The sequence below is a fragment of the Phaenicophaeus curvirostris genome, chromosome 16 (genome assembly GCF_032191515.1).
Source record: "Phaenicophaeus curvirostris isolate KB17595 chromosome 16, BPBGC_Pcur_1.0, whole genome shotgun sequence".
Classification (NCBI taxonomy): domain Eukaryota; kingdom Metazoa; phylum Chordata; class Aves; order Cuculiformes; family Cuculidae; genus Phaenicophaeus; species Phaenicophaeus curvirostris.
Genome location: NC_091407.1, coordinates 5470402 through 5482692, shown reverse-complemented (window position 1 = coordinate 5482692; position 12291 = coordinate 5470402). Strand labels below are relative to the sequence as shown.

The following is a 12291-nucleotide window of genomic DNA, read 5'->3' as shown; positions in this document are numbered from 1 at the left end:
GGCTGTATTTTTAGCAAGGCCAGCCCTGATAACCGAGAGATTCAAGCAAAACTGTGAAGTAAGTGTGCCTTGAAAAGAGAAAAAAAAAAAAAGATGCTGGGTATGGAGAAAGGTGGGGGAAGCTTTTTCGTGTTGCTGGTACAAAAGCTGCTGCTGGTACAGCCAAACCAAGGATGGGTTTGGGAGGTGGGAAGAGGGCAGATCTTAAGCTATTGCCACAGCCCGTGAAAGCTGGAGCTTGTTACTGGCAGGTAGGTGTTTGGTGTCGACTGAAACAGCAACAGAGAGGGGAAAGGGAAGGGTCTCAGCCTCTCATTCCCACGCGGACGCCTGCCCACCAGCTATTAACAGCACCCTGCTAACAACCGCTCTCACCTCGCTCCTGCCACCTCTGTTCCCAGCCCAAAGCCTGGGAAAAAAACAGAGTCTGGGAAAAAAGCAGCCCCAAGGTGCCAAGCCCTGCCTGAGCCTTTTGGGGAGTGGAAGAAGGAGAGGACCCTCACACCTTGGGATGCAAATGGCCAGGGGATCTCAGTACCCGTGGGAAAGAGAGGGACGCAGGCACAATCTGTCCTCAGAGCACCCCTGAGAACTTCATTAGAGGCAGTAACATCGATGAGGGGAACAAGGGGTATTCAGTGCAGTCCATCCATAAAGAGACACCAGAGCCAGGTGACGGGGTCAGCAAGAAAACTGCTTTATTGGCAAGGGCTCCCACGGGGAACCCGGGGCAGCAATCGGGTTCAAGTCCCTGAGAACACACTGTCCATGCTGGTTCCCCATCCCACCTCTATTGCATTAAACACATCCTAGTTACAAAAAGCAGACTGATGCTCCAGATACTGGAACATATAAATTAAAGTAAATGATAGTTACAAGACATTGCAATTTTTCCTTTTCTTTCTTAAACAGATTATCAGAAGGTTGAGGATTTTTTTTTCCGATCCACAGAAAACGTATAAAAAGCATTTTAAAATCTACATAATTCTCAATGTTGTTTTTTTCTTTTTTAAAAAAAAGGCACAGTAAAAAAATACTGGCTCAATAACATATTTACAACGCACCCATTATGGGCTATTTTCACTCAGCTTTGGGTTGGAAACATTCAGCTCCAGCTCGAGGGTGCAGGGCTGGCAATAGCAGGCAAGGTGGCCAAGAGGGATGCAGGGTCCCTCTCCCTCACCTGCTAAATCCCTCCTGGCATGTACAGAGCAGCAGCCAAACTGGAAAAGACTGCCTGCCCAACCAGGCACCTCTCAGGGCCAGGGCTGGAAGATGCTCCAGCCCCACGAGGGAGGACATCCACACAGCCCCTGAGCAGACCTTGAAGTGCTGCTTTGCAAAGGTACGAGGCTGCTCGCGCTCAGCCTGCCTGCACCCACTGACAGGCAGAGAGGCAGCACTGAAGGGAGACCCTGTGCAAACACAGCACCCACACCACGCCAGTGGCTTCAAAACCAGCTCTTTTCCCACCCCTCAATATTTATAGAGAGTCTTTACATTAGTCTCTATAAATAACGCATAGATCAATGCTGCTGGCAACAGTTCAGCCAGTCGGGGCAGGGGGATCTCCAGGAAACAGAGATGCTGGCTCACAGCCCACCCCACCGTCTCCCTCCAGTGCAGCTCTTGAGCACCCAGCAGCTCTGCAGCACCCTGGAGCAGTGTTTGCCATGGCCAGGTCTCCCCTGCCTGCCAGCCGAGCTAGGGAGCAAAACTTGCCCGTGACCCTTTATCCAAACTGGGAGCCGGAGCTTTGCTGCTGAGATTTTGGGGTTGGGAGAGAGGATGGGGTAGGCGAGGGGTTACGGGAGCAGAGTAGGGAGGCACACACCAAAAAACTTAACATTTAAAAAGTTAAAAAAAAAAAACAAACAAGGAGAAGCAAGCCTGGGGGAGGCAGAGCCACACAGCACCTGCGGTCACTCCTCACGCATGGCGTGGGGTCCGCTCGCGCTGCGGGGGTGCCCAGCAGTTAAGTGCTCAGGACCCGTCCCTCCCCGCCACCCCGGACAGAGCGGGCAGCGGGCACGGGCAGGCAGGGCAGGGGACAAGGGGCCGCACAGCAGCCTTCAGTACACACACACTGTGCAATACCACAGCAACGACGTCCATCCGTCTGCCTCACGGCGAGGCAGGACCGACACAGCCACACACAGGTCCCACACGCCCGTCGGATACCGGGGAAATTCGGGACGAGGTCGGAGGGGACACGCATCTCCTAGTAAATCACGTTGGCCGGGCACCACGGCGTGTCAGGGTACAGCAGGCAGTGCACAGAGCGAAACCTGCAGGAGAGAGGAGCGGTGCTGAGCACGGGGCAGCAGCAGTCCTGCAGCACCCCGCCTCGGGGGAAACAGGGCTCCCCCGTCTCACCTGGATGGATCCTCCTCGACGGAGAAGGCTCCCTTCATGTGGATGGAGTTGCGTTTGTTCTCAAACATGCCATAGCTTAGTGTCACCTGAAGGGAGGAAACATGAGGGGTGGGTCAAGCAGCCGACATGGCCACAAGGATCAAGCAGATGCATGAGAGGAGGCTGCAAAATTTACCCTTTTCCCCCCCAACAGGCTCCGGTCACACCATGCATCCCTGATGGGGCTGATGGGGCTTTCCCCCTCCACTGTCATGTCAATTAATAGCTTAGCCATGATGCCCAATTTAAGTGATAACATGAAACCCAATGACTGTACCATGCATCCCAAACCCTCCTTCCACCCCAGGGCATCAGGGCAGGAATACCTGTTTGTGAATCTCTGTCTTGGGCACCTGGTGGAGGTTCTCCAGGTGTGAGTGGAAGAGGTTGCTCCGGATGAGCTTCACGCCCAGCACAGACTCAATGATGTAGCCAATGGTGCAGTCATCAGGCAAGCGGATCTTCTCTGCTGTGCTCATGAAGTGGCCCCCACTGTGGGGAGACAGAGAAGAGCTGCAGAGGAGCAAAGCCTAGGGAAACGTGGGCACCCCATGGGGTCTGGACTTGGCCAGTGGGTGCCCAGCTCTAACTAAAAAAAAAAAAAAAAAAAAAATCAACTCCACTTGGGGGAACCGAGGTCCTTCCCAGCTTGTTTCCAAGGTCTCCACAGAAACCCTCAGCAAGGTGGTAGGACACGGTAAACCCTCAGAGGTGTTGTCACTGCTCTGTGCCCCATCGGGACCGCGGTGATCCCCCGTGGAAGAGCAACACCAACACTCTTACCTGGCCCACGGGCTCATCTTCAGTGCCAGCCCCCGGCTGATACAAAACCCCGCTCCGCCCGTGGCAAACCAGAAATGCACAGGGTGCTGCGAGAGAGGGGAAGCAAGGGCAGTGAGACCTCCTCCCACCAACCGGGAAGCAAACCCTAGGCCAAACTAAGCCAGCCCCAATCTCTCACCCCTCTCCTTACCATCTTGTTCTCACTGATCCTCTCTGTAGCCTGGATGGGCCGGTCCAGGCTGGGCTTCCCAATGTAGATGTCCTGTGTGTGAGGGTAGCTGGAGAGCAGCTTCACCAGCATCCGCACGTTCACATAGTTGTCATCGTCCACATGGCAAAACCACCTGCGTTGGCAGCAGTGTTACACCAGGTCAGGGCAACCCCCCAAAGCCCCGTGATGAGGTTTGACCCCCTAAAATGCAAACAGTTTCCACCTACATCACCCCCCACGGCAGCCCCAGGCACTGCTTACTTTCTGCCAGACTCGATGAACTTGTCGTACTCCACAGCCATCTTGCAGGACAGCGCCTGGCGGCTGTGGGCAGCCGAGCAGTTGGTGTTGATGACATTTCCTGCAGGAAGACGTGGGGGTCAAAGCCCAGAGTCGGGGCGTCCCACACCTCCCCACGCAGTCAAACCGCAATGCTTCACCACACACACCCCAGGGGCACGAGGGGGACGGAGACCTTGATGCTTGGCAGTCTCTGTGCCGCATCATTTTGGGAAAAGAATGAATTTTGGGGGGGAGCGGCTTTTGGGTCCATGTGAGATAAGCGATGTGGATGCAGCAGATGCACCAACGCCGAGTCACATCTCAGATTGCTTGTGCCATGTGTGATGCCACCCAACATCATCTTGTGCATCCTGGGGCGTGCACCAGCCACCCTGGGAGCAGGGGCAGGAGGCGAGGGGGTGTCAAGGAGCCAGTTTCTCCACCCAGGACACCACAGTCAAATCCTGCCCCATCCCCGCTGCCTTTTCTTACAGCGGCCACCTGTTATTTGCTTGCCCAGCTCAAAGGCAATTGCTTTCCGGCCTGAAAAGGAGTCATTTGCATGGGGAGAATAGACTGAGCTGACCCTGGCCCCGGGGAGCGGCTGGCAGGGAAATGCTCCCATGAAACCCCAGCTGTGTTACTGCCAATCCCAGCTCGCCCCAGGGGCAAACTGGTGCGAAAGCACTTGGTTAGCATGCTCCTCAGCAGCATATTGCAGGAGATGGGCTGGGCTGACTGGGAAGGAAACTCATCCCCAGGTGGGGGCTCCCAGGCTGAAGGTGCTTTGGGCACCACCTGCGAATGAAACAAGTTGCCTCACTCTCAGCCCAGGTCTCTATGGTGAGGGCTCTAGAGATATTGTCTAGCAAGGGGCATTTAGATCTTTTTTTGATTTGTGGAGTTCCCCAGGGCATGGCTGGCATGCACCCCAGGTGGAGGCTCCTCAGGAAACCTGGCCAGGTCACGCATGCGAAGGGACAAGGACTACAAACTCACGTGCTTGCTTCTTCAATTCCTCATCTTCCCCGTCTGTGAAGATGAAGGTCTGAAAGAAAAGATGAGACACCTTTGAGGAGCTGAGGCCACGCAGCTCTGGACACCACCCAGCAGAGCTGGGCAGCACCAGGCACCGGTCCTGTTGGGGCATTGGTGGCAACTTCTTCCTCCTCATTAAAAACCAAAGTGGCACCAGAGAGCAAGGCAAATCCATCACACGCTCGGCCTCAGACTGAGAAGGTTGTCAAGCCATCCTGGCTGGACGTGGCACACAACATCTTCCCTCAGCAGGGTGCAAACCCCAGCCCCCTCCAGCACCCGTGCCGAGTATCCCCATCCTCTCGCCTTTTCCAGAGGGCAGCAGCAGGCAGGGGGATTCTGGGCAACGTGGGGGCTGTTCCCAGCACGAGGCATGTGCGCAGAGAGGGGCAGGTGACAGGGAGCGGGTGCAGAGCGCGGCTTGATCTGAGCGGGGACTTCAGACTTTAGCTGGCGCGTGTGGCCGGGGATGCCAAGGCAGCTGCCCGGCGGCTCTCCTTGCCCAGGCAGGTGTGTTTGCCTGCTGTGCCGGCTGCCAACCGCATCCCCACCTGTGTCAACAGTACATGGCCGTCCCCAGCCACTTTCACAACTCCCCCCCCAGCTCCTTTCTGCTCACCCAAGGAGGGGACAGTCCCTCAAACCCACCCCCACACAGTCCCCATGGAGACAGGCAGCACCCTGCCTCCTCCCCAGGCACCCAAGCTGCCTGTCTGGCTGCACTCCTGTATTTACACAGCTAATTCCTGCCATATGCCACCCGGGAAGGAGGGTTGGGGGGGGGGCTGTTGTTGGCCTGAGATTTGGGGACAGGCAAGAAGCAGGAGGAGAGAGCAGGGGGTGGGAAAAGGCATCGCCATCAATCAGCGGGCAGCAAACAAAGCTGGAGGAGAGAAACCACAACCAGCTGCCAAGCGCTATTAAAAACCAGACGTGCACAAAAGGGCAAAGGAAGAAAGACAAAGGGTTGGGGGGGAAGGCAGGAGGAGGCGAAGGGGGACGATGGAGCCTGAGCACTGGGGATGATGAATTACAAGTGAGCTGGAAAGCGAGTGTCACCACACAGCCGGCCGGCCCCGGGAACGCGCTGGGGTTTTGTGGTTTGTTTGAGGAGTTGGGTACAATAGCAGGGTTGACTTTACTCAGCAGAGAAGAGTTAAGCGGGCAGCAGTGGTTATTAGCATACAGCTGCGCTGGTTAACCCGCCCGTGTTTGCTCAGGTCCCGAGCAGGAGGCTGGTGGGGAGAGCCCAGATCTGCAGGAAGGCTGAATGGGAGGGGAGGAGGGCACGTTCCCAGGGATGGGGCTACAAGTGACCTTTGGGGCTTCAAAAGGAGAAAAGAAAAAGGAAAAAAAAAGAAAAGAAAAAGGATAGAAGAGGTGGGAAGGCAAGTTTTTACAAATCCACAACCCATCATGCAGCGTGTTTTTTGGGGAGGAACAGAGGTTGGCCGCCCAAGGGGTTAGGAAGTCTGTGATCAGGGGACGGGAGACCCACTGATGAGGACAGGACAGCTGGGGGACAGGGACATTAGCCCACTGGCTGCAGGGCTAAAGATGCCGTTGGTGGTCACGGCCCTGGGAAGCATCACTGCTGGGGTGGGACAGGGTCAGCGCTGTGCATGGCCACCCCCAACCAACACAGGGTCCAGCCAGCACCTCGCTGCTGGTGCCCATTTCCCCAGGTGCTCAGGGGTCAGGCACCTGCCAGGGGTATGAGCTGACCCAGGCCAGGGGGAGATCATCCAAAAAATGCCCAAAACCACTCCATCACAAGCCCTTTCTAATTCACCTTGAGACACGTGCTGCCCCAGGACATCCCCCCTCAAGCTTCAGCCCTGCCCAAGAGGACAGGGGAGGTAGAGGACACAGAGCCTCTGCGCAGGCGAGACAGAAAATGTTTGCCTGATTAGCTCAGAAACGCCGTCCAGCAACTGTGTCTTCAACCGCTCCAAAAATAACCCTGCAACTAATCCTTCGACTCAGCTGCCATAAATAGACCACAGGGACAATTGTTTCGCACTCGCCTGCATCGAAAGGCTTCATCCTAATGAGGCATCTTCTCTCTGGCCTCCTTGCAGGAGCTACTGGGAGCTACAGGTTCCCCACCTCCCTCCCAGCCTTTGGCATCCCCAATGCAAAGTGCTGGACATCAGGGCAGTGCCTGGTTTGCAGCAGGGTGAGTGGGATGAGACACTGCAGCCAACGTCACTGAGTTGTCACCTACCAAGCCACCATCTCCAGATGCAATGGCAGCGGGGCCAGCTTCCCCAACCCTCTCCTAGGCAGAGGGCATCCCAAGTCCTTACACCCACTCCCTTCCACCTCTCTCTCGCGTGGCCCCCATGCCAGCCATGGCACAGAGGGGTGCCAGGACCACTCAGGTCCCCTGCAGTAGCTTTTTCCTGCAGGGTTCAGGAGAGGAAGGGCCTGCTGCCACCCCCAGCCCATGCAGGAAGCCTCATTGTTCTCAAAACTGCTGCTTCAAGAAACACAGGATGCCAAATCCCTCCCGAACAATAGCTGCCACTGCTCCATACAGCCCCGCACAATGCGCTGCTGGGTGTCCGGGACCCAGAGGCACCCAGGGTCCCTGCAGCCAGGATGGGGTCAGCTCCCCCCAGCCGCCTGCAAGGAGCCAGGCAGCCGCCGGCAGCCCCCTGCCTCCTCCTTACTCTTAGGGAGGGCCCATTTCTTTTTTTTTCTTCGTTTTTGTTTTGTCCTCCCCTTCACTTCTCTTTTCGTGGTGACTCATTTCCCCCTCCACCGACCAAGCTTGTGGGCTGCTCGTGGCTGGGTGCTGCGCAAGGCACCTCACCAGCGGGGGCCACGCCGGGGTCATCCTGTCCCCACTCCGCACCGCTGGCTGGGATGCAGCCCACCACGGTCCCCACCTTCCAGACTCACCGCAAAGGGGAACCTCGGCCAGGCAGGCACCCCTGTGACCCTGTGGTGCGCAAACCCTGCCCCCATGCCATGTCCCACTTCCCCATGCTGGGAGGATGGAGCACCCTGGTACCCACCTACGCAGCACCTGGGGGGCTGCATCCTCTTTCAGGCCAAGAACAAGGAGGACCTTGCTTGGGTGTGTGGGGAAGGAGGCAGAAAAGAGCTGCTGGGGAGAGGGCAGTCAGCCTTCAGCTGCGCAAGGGGCTCTGAGGGGAGGCTAGGGTGCTGCCGCAGCAGGTCCCCACCTGGCTTTGTGTCCCTCAGTGCAGACGTTTTCTCTCTAGCCTGTGGGGGATAGGAGGGAAAATCCCCACCTCACTTCAGCAGGTCAGGAGCAGTGCAACAGCAATGTCCCTGTGACACCAGCATCTCCACTCCCATGGTGGTGATGATGGTTTTCCTCAGAACTGGGAGGGTGTCTATGCTGGCACAGGGGTCCCATGGTTGGAAGCTGCAGAGGCAGGGAAGGGGCTTGCAAGGCCGTGGGCCCTTCCTCCCCCCGGCTCCTTTCGGCAAGAGGAAGATTCCTCCACTGTAATTTTAAATGCTATAATTTTTTAATAACCTTCTTGCAAACAATGAGCTCATTGTGCGGCAAGGGTCCCCCACCCTCCCGCCTGGCGCTCCACGCGCGCGCCGGGGCTTTTACGGACAAGGACAGCAGCATCATTTAGGGCAGGCAATTAAGGGGCTCCCACCCCCAAAACCCACACAAGCTTCCCAGGGAGGGACCCTCACACACGAGATGAGTTCTGCAGCGCTCAGCAGGCTCTGGCGCGCAGCCCAGGGCTGGGGCGAGCTGGCTGCACCATGGAGCTGGTTTGGTATGAGCAGCCCCCTTGGCCACAGCTGCTCCAAGAGAAGAAGAGTGGGATGTCCACTGGAACGCTCTGCCATGGCCACTCCAAGGATGGGGACTCTGGCCAAGGTGCTAGAGAAATTTGGGAGCTGCCACCAGCGGAACGTGCTCTCCGGAAGGTAAAACCCGTTCCCTCTGCCCTGAGAGCAGGAATTTTTCAAAGGCTGCAATTACCCCGCCAAGCTGGAGGAAGCCAGAAGATCCCACGCTGGTGGGACCGCAGCCCAGCCCAGAACCTTCGCGGGCACCGTGGTGTGTGCCGAGCCGCCCGGCTGCCTTGGGGTGCCCCAGGGACAGGGGTCGTTTCTTATGCAACCCTGCCACTGCACATCACTCGACTCAGCAGAAAACCAGTGGGTTTGGACTCACTCACATCCAGGATTTCTGCCTAATGGCCATTTTCCTCCTCCTCCCCCCTTTTCAAGTGCAAAGTTTCCCCAGACTGCACTCCAGCATCCTAAGGACACCGAAACAGCTGGAAATTCTCCCTAAAGCAAGGAGGGGAAAACTCATAACTTTCCTTCAACAGCAGCTTGTCCAGCCTGGATTGTGCAATTCAAGGAACAGATTTCGCAGGGAGTAGGGGTCTGTCCTCCCTGTGCTGAGAGAAGCAGGAAGGAGAAGGGGGTGCCCTTTTCTGTGTCTTGGAAGGGACAGAGGGCAGGAAACCCGGGCTATTGTGGGCAGAACAAAGAGACAGGAGCTATTCCCCACATCTGCCAGGGGTCCAGCCTGGAATCACCTGCCAGATTTAACCCCTTCTCACCACTGCCTGCATCTCTCCTCCTCAGAGAGCTGTCTGGCTAATGAACAGCCAAGAGGGCAGTTGGGATTTGATGCAGAGAGGAGGATCAGGGGAAGACGAGACCCAGCATCAGGCATGGGGAATTCTCAACCCTTGGGTAGGAACTTCTCTGCTCTGGGGAGGCAGCATGCTCACCCGAGCAGTGTTAGCGAAACAAGAGCGAGAGAGGGGCAGGATGAGCAGAGCCAGACTTGACTCAGATCAAGAGAGACGTTTGAGCAGAGGCAGTGCCCCGCTGTCACCACACAGCCCTCCCAAGGCAGAGACCACAGGGCAAGGCAAGGAGGGGATGCAGAAACCCCACAACCCTTCTGAGACAGGGAACCAGCAGAGAGAAGCCCCGTGGCACCAGTCCAGCACTCTGCAGGCAAAAAACCCAACACGATGCCAAGTTTAGGGGATCCCATGGTGCCCCCCAAGCTTCCCAGAGACAGCAACCACCTCAGTGTGGGAAGACCGGAGCAGATCATCATCAGGATGAACTTGTCCCCTTGGCCTCCACGCGTGTCCCTCCAGCCCTCACTTTGCTCCATGGGAGTTTGCGCCTCCTCCAGCTCTCTCGGCAGCTCCTTGTCCTCAAGTGCTGTACAAGAGCCGTCACTCAGCGGTTTGGCTTGTCAGGCGGGCACCTCACCGGGGCTGCGGCCCCCCTGGCTTCATGGCCCTCATCTCTAGGCAACCTGACCTGGACACGGCCAGCTCCGGCTCCCCCGTTCCCATGGAAAGTGCCACACAAGAGGCTGCGAAGCCTTTTCTCTGCGCCAGGAGAAAAGGGGCTTTGTTAGCTTGCCCAGGGGGACAGCGTGAGAGCTGAGCCTCGGGTCTCTGGGAATCCAAACGGACAAACGAAGCACAACAAAAAAAAAAAAAAAAAAACCTAGAAGAAAGCCGGAGCTCACAAGAGGGACTGGGAAAAAAAGAGCAGCCATTCCCAGGATCATCTGTAGGTGCTCAAAGAGTGTTCCCCCCACCACCACTTGCCACCCCGTCGCAGTGACAGCAAAGCATAAAAGAGATTTCCATTAAATAACCGCACCAGGGAGCGATGTCAGAGCCACTGCCAAGTCTAGGAGACTGAGCACAAAAAAAGGGACAAGATTCACAAGGAAAAGAATAGTAAGATGATGCCCGGGGTAAGTTGCAGGAGCCAAGCTCTCACAGGGTCCAGCAGACCCGGGTGAAGGAGGCTGGGGTGGGTCAACATCCCCCCTTGCCTCCCCTCCATCCCCAGCCAAGGAAAACAACAGTTTGCAAGCAAGAAACGCAAATCCAGGCCAGGAGGAAACACGTGAAGACAGTAGGATGGAAAGGTTAGAATCAGTCATGCTTTACTGGCTAAGGATAGAAAAAGCGCCTTAAGTGCAGATGGCAAAGCACATTTCCTAAGGAAACAGATTTTTTTTCTTTTTCCCCTCCGCCTTTTTAATTTTGCTTCAGTACTTGAAAGACAGTGTGAGAGGCTTGGGCAGGACATCAGTAAGGTCAGGAATCACACAAGATGCAACCTCCCTGGTGCGGAGGAGCCAGAGCAAACCCACGGCTGCTCCTGCCTTGCCTGCTCCCTGGCAACGGGACCAAGAGCCTCAGCAGCTCATCCCCCCGGCTCGGGATGCGAAACGGGGTGTCCTTTGGGCACCCCAACGGCAGACACGTCATGGGGAGCTGCCAAAGCTCACCTCGCAGCCAGGGACACGAGCCCACGGTGCTCACCAGGGGATGGGGGGCAGCCTAAGCTTCCCCAGTGGAAAGCAACTCGTGGCGAGCGCAGCGACAGGAGCGAGAAGGACCCACGAGCCCCGTTTTGGGGGGCTGCTAAGCACGAGGAGCTCCCCCCATCACTCCCCCATCCCCAACTCGCCCTGCAACGCTGCGTTTCACCCTCCCCAGAGCACCGCCGGCTCCAGACCAGCCTCAAAATCGCATCCTCGCTCAGCGACGCGGGGAACGCGAAGAGGAGGAGGCGCCGGCCGGGTCGGAGCATCCCGGCCCCCGCGGGGAGCGCTCCCCTCGCGGTTTCTCTTACCATGTCGCGATTGCGGGAGATCCAGGTGTCGAGCAGCAGCTCCAGCCGCGCCTTGTGAAACTTCTTGGTGGTCTTGACGGCGATGAAGACGTCCCGGGGGGAGATGTCCTCGGCCGGCGGCCGCGGGGGGCTCGGCGGGGCGGGCGGCAGCTCCCGCCGGGCCCGGCTCAGCCGCCCGAAGTAATCGGCGAAGCTGCGGAGCCCGGGGGGACCCCGAGCCGCCGGGGGGGCCGCGGCCGCCGAGCCCAAGCTCTGCAGAGCCCGCTGCGCCCCGCCGGCCTCGCCCCGCGCCAGCCCCGGCCCGGCCGGCGGCTCCACCATGAGCACCAGCAGGCAGGTGAACATGGAGCCCACGAGGGACAGGAGCAGCTTCCTCCCGCAGCTCTTCAGCATCCTCCGCTTTTTTTTTTTTTTTTTTTTTTTTTTTTTTTTTTTCCCCCCCCGGCTCCGCTCCGCCTCGCCGCAGCCCCCGCCGGCCGCGCTCCGACCGCCCCGCCGGCCCCGCCGCGCCGCCGCCTTTTAAAGCGCCCCCGCCCCGGGCCCGCCCCGCGGGGCGTCAGCGGCACCCGGCCCCGCCCGGCCCCGCCCGGCCCCGCAGCCCCGGCCCGAGCAGCTCCGACCGCCCCGGCCCGGCCTGCCCGGTCCTGAGCATCCCCTGCCCTCCAGGGCCCGTCCTGCCTGGTCCTGAGCATCTCCTGATCGCCCTGTGTCCGTCCTGCCTGGTCCTGAGCATCTTCTGCTCGCCCCGTGCCCGTCCTGCCTGGTCCTGAGCATCTTCTGCTCGCCCCGTGCCCGTCCTGCCTGGTCCTGAGCATCTTCTGCTCGCCCCGTGCCCGTCCTGCCTGGTCCTGAGCATCTTCTGCTCGCCCCGTGCCCGTCCTGCCTGGTCCTGAGCATCTCCTGCCCCCCAGGGCCCGACCTGCCCG

General features: G+C 58.2%; 1 protein-coding gene across 1 annotated transcript; it reads right to left on the bottom strand.

The window, feature by feature from the left end:
• Positions 1 to 673: 673 nt before the first annotated feature.
• LFNG (LFNG O-fucosylpeptide 3-beta-N-acetylglucosaminyltransferase) lies at positions 674 to 11841 on the bottom strand. The gene is made up of 8 exons (XM_069870465.1): positions 11366 to 11841; positions 4691 to 4739; positions 3671 to 3770; positions 3389 to 3542; positions 3199 to 3284; positions 2742 to 2907; positions 2377 to 2462; positions 674 to 2288 (listed from the first exon to the last, which is right to left on the bottom strand). Exons 1-8 carry the CDS (start codon positions 11756 to 11758, stop codon positions 2222 to 2224), a joined length of 1101 nt encoding a protein of 366 aa, XP_069726566.1. The 5' UTR covers positions 11759 to 11841; the 3' UTR covers positions 674 to 2221.
• Between the last annotated feature and the right edge of the window lie 450 nt (positions 11842 to 12291).